The 10,871-nt window shown below is 39.2% G+C and overlaps 1 protein-coding gene across 3 annotated transcripts; it reads right to left on the reverse strand.

Annotated features, from left to right (window-relative positions):
* Window positions 1–220: 220 nt before the first annotated feature.
* Window positions 221–3,629, reverse strand: LOC149838102 (putative methyltransferase PMT20). 3 transcript variants are annotated; one of them, XM_090006374.1, is made up of 8 exons: window positions 3,331–3,629; window positions 2,649–2,944; window positions 2,380–2,528; window positions 2,103–2,298; window positions 1,800–2,010; window positions 1,392–1,689; window positions 888–1,259; window positions 221–780 (listed from the first exon to the last, which is right to left on the reverse strand). In XM_090006374.1, exons 2-8 carry the CDS (start codon window positions 2,910–2,912, stop codon window positions 480–482), a joined length of 1,791 nt encoding a protein of 596 aa, XP_089862500.1. In that variant the 5' UTR covers window positions 2,913–2,944; window positions 3,331–3,629; the 3' UTR covers window positions 221–479. The 3 variants fall into 3 exon arrangements, with proteins under 3 accessions (XP_089862500.1, XP_089862501.1, XP_089862499.1); XM_090006375.1 differs by having other exon boundaries at window positions 2,649–3,037; window positions 3,331–3,464; XM_090006373.1 differs by lacking the exon at window positions 3,331–3,629 and having other exon boundaries at window positions 2,649–3,058.
* Between the last annotated feature and the right edge of the window lie 7,242 nt (window positions 3,630–10,871).

Raw genomic sequence — 10,871 nt, forward strand, 5'->3', positions numbered from 1 at the left:
AGATATCAACATTACGACAGGTTCAACAGCCGTTGAAACCGACAAACAAGACAAAGAACACATAAGCCAAAAATAGACACAAAATACAGATAAAATCCGAGGCGATCAGTCCGGATCCGGGGGAGGCCTTAGCGGCAAGTGGCGTTGAAGATCCGGAAGGCATATGCGTAACGATGCGTATACATCCGCCAAAATATAATTTACTAACTTGTTCCATATAGCGAAGTCCAAACTTATCCGTTGCCCAATCTTGGTCTGGTTGAACTCACGAATTAGGACAAGGAAAACAACCCGTAAGCCAGCACCAACACCCAGATCTGTATCGTTAACAAATCATAAGGTCAATTTCCTCATGTTCCACTTCCCTGTATTTCCGAAACATTCTGCTTTTGATTTAGAATAAAAAAACAAATGGATCATAGCATGACTTTGGAGATTAACGGAGAGAGAACCCCTATCTTCTTCATTGTTCTATAAATTCACTCTGCGGTAGGTGGAAGCACCCAAAAAGACTTCTGGCATATTAGGATCCTCTCATCTGCAGCCTTGCCTTTCTCTGTCATATGCATCTTACAGTTCCATCTCATCCCCACTGCAATCCTCATGGCTTTCTCAAGGAAGAATTGTGTGTCACGAATGACAGCGTAGCCTAATGACCTCAATATTCGATCCATTTCCAACAGCACAAACTTCATCTCGCACCTGTGACCCTCTGCTGTAAAGAGCCCATCAAGATGGAGAAGGTCATAAGTTCTCGGATATGTTGAGAATGCTTCGCACCTGCAGTGATAATGATAGCAGCAATATAAGCAAATCCTTGGATCACCAAAACTTTACATTTTAGATTGGGAACACACCAAGTATGAAGAGGTAGTTTGATAAGTTACCAGTCGGAGATGGTACCAATGAGGCCCCTGTCGAAGACTATAGGTAGCGAATTCGGCGCATAAGATGATACAACATTCATAACCCAGACAGGGTCTCCGATCATAGCAGCAGCAAGACCACCATAAGCCGTATTCATATCCATAACATTGTGGATTTTTGGAGTTCCAAGAGCAGGCAGCAAAGACTTGTAATGGAGCAGCCGCTTGTCCCACATCCGAGTGTCCTGTGAGAAAGAAATCCCATCTTTTCTTGCAGAAGCTCTGAATCGGTGAGGAGTCGTAGTCAACCGTTTTGGCCATTTCGGAATATGGCCCACAGCTATTTCTTTCACAGTGCTTTCTGCTACAAAACATGGGCGCATTGGAACATACCTACATAATTCAGAAAAAAAATGCACTTATAATAATTAAGAGCCGTGGATGCCATGAGAAACTGGGATGCGAGAAGTCAGACCATCTTCTCCTGCTTTAACATCTAAAACAGAAATGGAAAGAGTATTTTACCAGGCTGCATCTGGTTCTAGACTGTCGTCGCATTTGGGAGGATAAACAGAGCCATTGCGTGAATTGTAGCAGGTATTGTCGATCGGCTTCTGCCAGACAGCCAAGTCACCTTCCATGTTGTAGAGTTTGTAGCACATTCCTGAGAGAAGCCTTTGTATGGCATCTAAGTTGGCCTTCTCTGCTTCCAATGTCGTATTCCACCCACGCCAATGGGTTTGGTAGTTTACAGGAGGACCAGACAGCACCCAGAACCCTCCTGGTCTCAAAATCCTGTCTATCTCCATGAGAAGCACCCCCCCTGAAATGCTAACAAGAGATCATTGGTGAAATTGATCTTACATGAAGGAGATCACAAGAAAAGATGATCAATGTCTATGTGGTTTAACGCTCTCAAGGATGGGCAATTACCAAACTCAGCCCAAGGAATCAAGCATCTGGAGCAGTGAGCCATGTCAAATGCTGCAGAGGGATAAGGAAGCCTCTGAGTTGCAATAATTCCCAGCATGGCTGGAATGCCTCTTTCAAGAGCGAATTGCACTTGAGCTTCATGGTTATCTCTGGGTGCCAGAGAAACTGTCAAGATCCCCCTATCCAATAGGTAACCCCCCCAGCTTGCAACCTGAAAGATGAACCAGATGTATACATGAAGCACCAAGTTCAAGTAAGATGATACCACCACAGAATAAATGATTAGTAATGTTGAACACTTACACCACACCCTGTGTCGATCGCCGTCCTGATACTTCCATCCTTCATTCCAGGGATCAGTTCCTCCATGGCATCGAGGTACTCGCCTACTCCATTTGGAAACATTGTGCCACCACCAGGGAATATAAACTTGTCTCCTTCCTTCTGCAACCAATGCTGATTTGCCTTTATTTTGTTGATCCATTCATAGGGGACGTTCCTGAACATGGACTCCAATATTCATTCACCAAACACTTTCAACAAACCCATCAAAACAGACTAAAGGGAAACATCATCTTACCTGTACCAACATTGATCCCTGCTCTGGGGCCATTCTAGTGGAATCTTGTAACCCTCTGGTGGAGGGATCAAGCACTCTTGTCTCTCCGCGGCTGGAGGGCAATGGCGCTCTCTGAAAGCAAGACGCTTCCGATCGTAACGTCTCCATCTCTACAGCCACCATGAAATAAGTAAACCAGAAAATTAACATGTCATCGATAAAGGAAGAAGAAATGGTTGTTTTCGTTTTTCGTTCTCGGAATTGTGCATAACAATTTTCCTTTTTTGTACCTTAGGGTCGGTACATGGGGTATAGTCTTGAAAGGAGGGATTGCAGGGTCTGAAGGTAAAATTCTCACTGGGAGCGCCTGCTCCGGAGCCAGAGGACTGGGTGCAGCCGATCCCCATTGATAAGTTGGGGCTGTCGAAGAGTCTGAGCAGGCTCTCTCTCTCGGTGGAATAGATGATCCCCATGTAGAAAGACAGGATGCAGAAGACAATAACCAAGAAGGGGATGCAGATCGACCTCCATGGACTGTCAGAGGACGATGGCATCCTTGTATTATCTCTTTCCTTCGTTCTTTCACCTGAGCAACAACACGGGCACGGACAGCCACAGCCACAGCTCGAATCACAAACAGATACAGCTCAAATCCATCCGAGCCCACCAAGAGAGAGGACTGTCCGAATAAAAAGACCAACTAGAATGGGCATGGAAAGTAAAAGAACTGCAATTCGTTCATATGAGATCGAATCGACGTATAAATCTAGCTAACACCATGTTCACAAACTGATACAGCTTACCTCAAAACCTCTCCAATCCGTCCAACATTCAAAGGAAAAAGGAATTGGATAAAGAACGAGAATACGCAAAAACTCCACGAGGAAAAACGGAAAGAAGGAAATTCCCATTCATTTTCCTAACAGAAACTTGTGCATCTAATCGGGAACAAAGAAACAAGAGAGAACGTACCTCTGATCCAATCCACAACGTGCGCCTTGGGATGTTTTCAGAGAGAAAGAGTGGTGAAGAGATTGGCGAATGAAAGAAGTCCTTCCTCCAAATTTCGACGCACAAACCTTCCCTTACTACTACAACAAAATTACATAACAGGAACACGTCAAAACACTCCTGCTGCTTCTCCCATTCTCTTTCTCTCTCTATCTTCCTCTTTTTAAGAATAAAAAAAATCTTGAAATCCTTCCCTGTAGACCACCGGGGAGAGGAAGCAGATCAGGTCATGCTGAACATGAGCGTTTTTGCTCGTGCCGACATCGTGGCCGTCCGATTTGGCCATTTCAATCGGTTGCTAACATTAATATAAAAAGTTTAAAGTTAAATTCACACACACACATATATATATATATATATATATATATATATATATATATATATATATATATTCTATGTCAAATTGTGATACTGAAGTATCACATTTTATAATTATACACCTTAATTTACACAGATCTAATCCCCAAAAGAAGAATACTGACCTTTGGATGATGCTTAACATTATTTAGGCTCTTTGTGGGAGACTTGAATTCCTGGTGTATGGTGGTTTCTACTTTCTACAGTGTTCTACAGTGGCCTCATAAACTCTGACTATTTGGGAGGAGCGGCGCTGCTAAAACATTGCATTGGCCATTCACAAATGGATGTTTTTCGAAACTCCATCCTCGACACCATATTTTGGCAAAACCATATTTTGACAATACATGAAAATTGTGTTTCTATCTCAATTCAGGGTTCCCAAAGAAAGCCTTATTTTCTATTTTTATGTTTTACAGTTGACTTCAAAAGATGCTTTGGGCCATTTTTAATGCATTCTTACCTACATGAATTGCCAACAATTGGTTCTTCCCCACTTTGAAAATTGAATCTAATGATGTATTAAAACATACTAACGTGATAGACACATCATGCTAAAGATATTTGTATAGATCAAACATTTTAAGAAAAAAAATTGTACCACCATTAAGAATTATAACAATTTTTTTTTCTCTTTGTCTCTCTCTCTCTATATATATAATCTCTCTCTCTCTCTCTCTCTCTCTATATATATATATATATATATATATATATATATATATATATATTTGCTACCCTAAAGGGTAAAATTGAAATTGAAATGCATAGGGAGAGGTTGTTTTGATCAACTTTGACATCATAGATGTGTTCAGCATGATTTGTTTGCTAAAGGATTAAACATTGGATCCTATTATTTGAATCATAAAAACATGACATTTGAAGTCATGAAAATTTAGGGCATTGTAGGCCATTGAATTTGAAAGACTTAAAAAACCTAAATGACATGATTCAAAACTCATTTTCTATTAAACAAACATTGTAGATCACATCCGGTCCAATCATCCTATATATATATATATATATATATATATATATAGAGAGAGAGAGAGAGAGAGAAAATCAATATCCAGAGTGTATGTCCTTTGACACAAAGCCAAATGAGAAACTATCCCCGGTGGGCAAGGGGAGAGTAATTGTCTAGTTTTTTTTTTTTGTTTTTTTTGAAAGGCAAAGTGGGGTTAGGCAGACCCTACTAGATATCTCTTAAGCCCCATGTGACAGAGGGATTCGAACCTGGTCCTTCAGCTTGGCACAGGACCCGGCTTACCACATGAGATACCACCTCGATGGTAGTACTTGTCTTGTTTTAAGACTATAGATATCGACTTTCTTTTTTACGGAGAAAGCTCGGGTTAGGCAGACCCCTACCAATTATACAACCATACCATTGGGATTCGAGCTTGCAATGCCTCATAAGGTGACGTGCACTAACTGCTCCTGCCAGACCAGCGGAGCCCCTCTTGGTACTACTAGCGATATCAACTTAGGACTTTAGAAATGTCAACAGGACATCCATACTATAGCGATGGTTTCTTCATGTTTAATTAAAAGGAAAGAAAATTGTGACATGTTAACTGAGTATTTCTGATACTTTTTTGCACAAATCTCACACAGCAGACTGCATTAAGTGACTTTGAATCAACTGTTTGGATCATCTTTTTTCAACCCAAAAAGTGACTTTGAATGCTTAAATATTTATGAAAATTATAAGCCACTGATTTTAAGCCCTAAAAAATCATACTCGCGTCATAATCGGATGATTTCAAGAGCCAGCTCCTATAAAAACAAGCATGCAGATTACAATCGGATTAGGAAAAAAAAATAAAAAAGCTCATGAAAACACTTAGTTGATTATGATTAGGTATTGATTAACTTTAACTTAAAAGCTGTACTCCATATAACTTACATAGTAAATACCTCTTTTACTTGAGGTTTGCTACAAATATCGCGAAAGGTTTAGAACAGAAATTTAGTAGATCTCAGAACTTCTCCACGGTAGAAGAGATTAAATGGTTGTTTGCATCTAAATTTAGTAACGAATGGCTCTCATTTTCTTGGAAGATTTGGTTGATGTTGTGGTCTGGAAATTATGGGTTATAATTAGGAACATTAGTTCATGATGTTGTGGTTGGTAGGAGCTGCCAGTGCACGTCTCCTTGTGCTGGGATGTTGCAGGTTCAAACCCCAATGGTAAGTTGAATAATAACTGGTGGGGTCTGCCTAACTCCAGCGTGCCCAAAAAAAAAAACTGTATTGGTATCAGAGAACTTCAAAATGTATAGGCTAAGTGTCATGTATGCGAATGTTTTGAAACTTCAGTGGCCTACTGGACAGGCGATCTCCTGTTACCTTCCAGCTCAAGAGTGGTCTGGTAACTCTCGTTATTGAAACAATAGGTTCCTCATGATTCTCACAATTAGGGATGTCAACGAGTCAGATGTAACCCGATATCTGACCCGAATCCGTCTCGGATTTGGTAGCCAAATTAGGATGATTAAAAATCGGATCTGGATTCGGTATTAATTTTTCAATAAAATCTGAATCTGATTAAAACCAGAATCCAACTAAGATCCGAACCGATCAAGCATAAATATCGGGTTTTGGACTAGTCAGATCTGGATTTGGTTCTATATTTTTTCATCCGACTCCGGATCCAAATCTAAATCCGAATAGGTCAGATCTGGTTAAGTCGGATCAAGTAATGCCTAGATCCGATCCGACATCCCTACTCATGATATTATAATTAATTCTGCTTTATTGTACAAGGAGAGCACAATTAGGGTTGTCTGCTCGATCTAGGGGCAGACACCTTGCTATTGATATGACTTCCTCAACTTCCTTGTCTTGAAACCGTGTTTCATGCATTGGTTGAGCTTTTCACTAATAATAGATGATTGGCTGTTGTCGCCAAAGCAACTTTTTATTTTATTTTATTTTATTTTTAACTTGAAGAAACCACACCCAACATGAGGACTTAGTCGTGATGGCTCAGCCTGCCATACCTACATTCGTCGCTCCAACGACATAAAACTCTGAGGCTAAGACCCTCACCCACAAGTAGGGGTGTCAATGGGCCTGGTTTACCCAGATCCAACCCGAACCAAACTCTATAGGGTCAACACCGCCTTGGGGATTTTCAACCATTTTCAATTTGATTAGGGTCAAGATTTATATATATATATATATATATATATATATATATATATATATATATATATATATATATATATATATATATTATTTTTTTTCTTTTCTCAATTCACCCTTCCTTCTTTTTACATTTTTCAGTCTTCCCATCCTATAAAGGTCTGGGATGGGATGCCCCCCTCTTGGGAGGCTCTCCATAGCAATAAGGCAAGTTTTGACTTTGGTATAAAATTTTGGTTTTTGGTAACTTTTAAAATCTTTGAATTTAAAGCTTTAACTTCACTTTTTTTTTTGTTTAAGTTAATAAGTAGGTGTTACATAGTATGGGATGGCCCACGTATGGACCTCTACCATCTTATTCAATTTAGTTGAATTATATTTTTCATTCAATTTAATTATTTTCTTAGTTAACTTAATTTAGTATTTTGGATTTCAATTCTTTCAAAACTATAATTTAAGTTTTAAATTGAATGACTCTAAAGGCAACCCAAATTATTTTCAAATGTGTGTAAATTTCTTCTAAACCAAATTTCGTCTAGCTTAATTATATATTTTTTTCTAAAAATTTCATCTTCTTAGAAATGTATCTCAAAATTAATTTTCACTAGGGTCGACATGACCCATTGGCGCTCTGAATGTATTTTATTATATTCTTTTTCTAAGTCTTATTTCAAGACCTAATTTATGTATATTATCTAATACATATTATCACTATCAAATTATTATATACAAAGTTTATGAAAATTTCTCAAAAAATCATGGGCATTACACTACCCGCAAGCATTGTAAAGCAAGATTAGTAGGAAGACGTAGCAAGAGTTTCATCGTTGATAATCTACCACTAGTTTTTCATTTCTTGTGGAGGGACTTATTTTGAAATATGTTAAATTATGTGGCCCTTGCATAATATGAGGGATGAACTGAACTGCTGCACGGAGAACATAAGCTACTTGAATGGATCTCATACAGCACGTTTGGAAGAGAGAAAAACACTCGCTTACTAGAGTTTTTTTTATATGAGAAGTTTTTCAAAAAAAGGTTTTTCGCTTGTTTGTGTAGCAGGAGAAAAATAGAATGAAAAAATGTGAAAAAATAAGAGGGGAGGAGGGTGGTGATGGTGATGGTGAGTGGTGGGGGAGTGTAAAAATAAAATTTTTTTGGTAGAAAATATTCCACTCCCCCCCTCTCCCCCTATTGGATGAATGTTTCCTATCAAAAAATGTACTTTTTACAAAAAAAAACTGTCAGCTGATTTAAAATTCGTATGGATTTTTCATCACTTTTCCTACATCTTTCTCGCTTCCAAACGTGCCCGTAGTGTCTCCAAATTTTTTTTATTACATAGTAAAACCCTCACCAATTATAGGGTCACTTAATGGGTTCGCCTTCTTGCGAGGTAAAACGCTAGGTTGAAGACACGACCACTCAGCCTTACGTGATAAAGCAAGCAACTATGATTTCCATGTGCCAACAGAATCTGATCTTGGGCCTTCAACTTGACAAAACCCCGCTCTTGCACCGAGGGTGTAAATTGGTCAATGAAATGAAGTGGTCCATACCTCAACATACTTTTTGTGGAAAAAACACATGCTTGAACTTTACCTGATAATGGATATCTCACACGCCCCATAACGTGGATCTAACCTGACCCACTCGCCGGCCCTAATCCACTACACATGATAGCAGTGAAACGGGAAAATGGGTCCCCCGCCTTGCCCCGTTTGTACCGGGGATGGAGGACATGAAACAGGGATGGAGGCGAGGATGAAGGTTAAAATCAAAACCTGGTCAGGAATAGAGGCTGAGATGAAGGTTAAAATCAAAACCCGTGCGGGAATGGAGGCGCGATGGACTTACGTTTTCTCCCATCCCGCCCCCTCTCGCCTCGTTCTCGATCCCCATTAGTAAAATAACTAAAATACCTTTAGAGATCCTTTAAGGATGCCATTGGACTGGGAAAAAATGGAGCTCTGCCCCGCCTCACCTTGTTTGGACAGGAGATGGACATGAAACGGGGATGGAGGAATGAATGAAGGTTAAAATAAAAAACCCTTAAAGTAACAAAGATGAGGATGGAGGGCAAAATTTTGAGTCAGAGCGGGGGTGGAGACCTTGTCAGCCGCAACCCGGTCAAAACCTGTACAGTAACAAAGACGATGGAGGGCAAAATTTTGAGACAGAACGAGCATGAAGACCTTGTCGGCCGCAACCGGGTCCACTCCCATCCCTACCACTGCAGCACTGATTACTGCTTCTTAAGAACGCGTCGTGGATATTGCATGACAAAAATTAAGCACAGTTATAATATTCTTAAAATGGCGTTTAGTTTGTTTATGGTGTATTTGTTCTTTATTAATTTGTTGAGTTTTTGTGAACATTTGCACGTCACACACAATATGCGGCTGGTGGTGCTTTGGAGGGTAGCAAGGCTTTTGAAAAATTACTTGGACTTTTTAATGGGGTGGATTTTTTTTGTAAATATAAATAATGTTGCAGTGAAATTGAGAAATTACTTGGCCATATGACTGAATCTTTTGAATTTGATGAGTATTTAAGTAAATATAATTAAGGTAATGATAATGTTTTGTTATTTTATATATTGTTTTTGAGTGAAATAATTGCAGTTGTGCCTGCTACAGCTGGGTAACGTGTCATACCTTTTATTCAAAGTCATATCTTACCTATCATTCTCTCTCTCTTGACATGATGATATGCCCTCCCCTGTTTTCATCTCTCTAACACCTTCACAGGGCTGGGCTTAAGAGATCACTCTCTTCTTGGCCGCATCTTTGTGCTTCTCAACTCTTGATGATTCATGCATGTTGCATGTTATTTTGTTATTAATGTTTATTGGTGTTAAGTAGACATCATAAGTATTGTTTTACAAGTTGAACCAATCATTGAATGCAAAAGAAAAAAATGAAAGTAGGATACTTAAAACACGAGGTTTTACTTTGATGGATGATCAATAAGATACAAAATTCATAGCTACTTTGATATATATATATATATATATATATATATATATATATATATATATATATATATATATATATATATATATATATATATATATATATATATATATATATATATATATATATATATATATATATATATATATATATATATGTTCTTCTCACATACAGATGCAAAGTTTTTAGAGTTGTATTGTGGAATGAACTATGTTTTATGCACCCTTTTCAGAGCACAGACTTTTGCATGAGACCTTGTTTTATTAACAACAATAAGGTCACAAATTATTTAGGTGAATATTAGCTTTATTTAGCTTTACTATTTGTACTTCCTATATCGCAGGATCATGACAATATTTTTTTATTTTATAGGCTTATCAACATCTTCAGATCTTACAATCCCTTTTATTGACCCACAAATAGATGAAATTAAAAGTCTCTATAACTGGTAATCACACCTTCTACATTGAACTCTTACCATATTTATTAATATTCTTAGCATTTGTACAGTCTAATAGCATTTTCTCATGTTTTTCTCACTTTATATGATTTTGTTACTTATCTTCATTTCAAGGCTCAAACTTCAAAATGTCATATATGAAATTAGTGAGATTGAATCATCTTCTCTTTAAAAGTTGGGACAAAATTATGTGTTAGCACCACCTGAAAAGGTTCTTGGTTGTAGATTGACGGCTCGTTAGGGATGGCAGTGGGGCGGGGCGGGGGACAAGGTTTCCACCCCCGCCCGCCTCAAAATTTTATCCTCCACCCCCGCCCCGCCTCCGCGGCGGGGATGGATTTTATCCTCCACCCCCGCCTTCATCCCCGTTTCATGTCCTCCACCCCCGTCCCGTCCCCGTCCCCGTCCCCGCCCCGTCCCTGTCCCCGTTTTTGCCTTCATCCCCGTTTCATGTCCTCCACCACGATCGACGCAGTCTGCGCCCGGTATGCCTCCTCGAAGGCGGAGTTGAACCGCCTGAAAGCCCGCCTCGCGCTTTCGGCATCGATCACCACCGGCATCTC

The sequence above is a fragment of the Nuphar pumila genome, chromosome 5 (genome assembly GCF_984573655.1).
Source record: "Nuphar pumila chromosome 5, dmNupPumi1.hap1.1, whole genome shotgun sequence".
Classification (NCBI taxonomy): domain Eukaryota; kingdom Viridiplantae; phylum Streptophyta; class Magnoliopsida; order Nymphaeales; family Nymphaeaceae; genus Nuphar; species Nuphar pumila.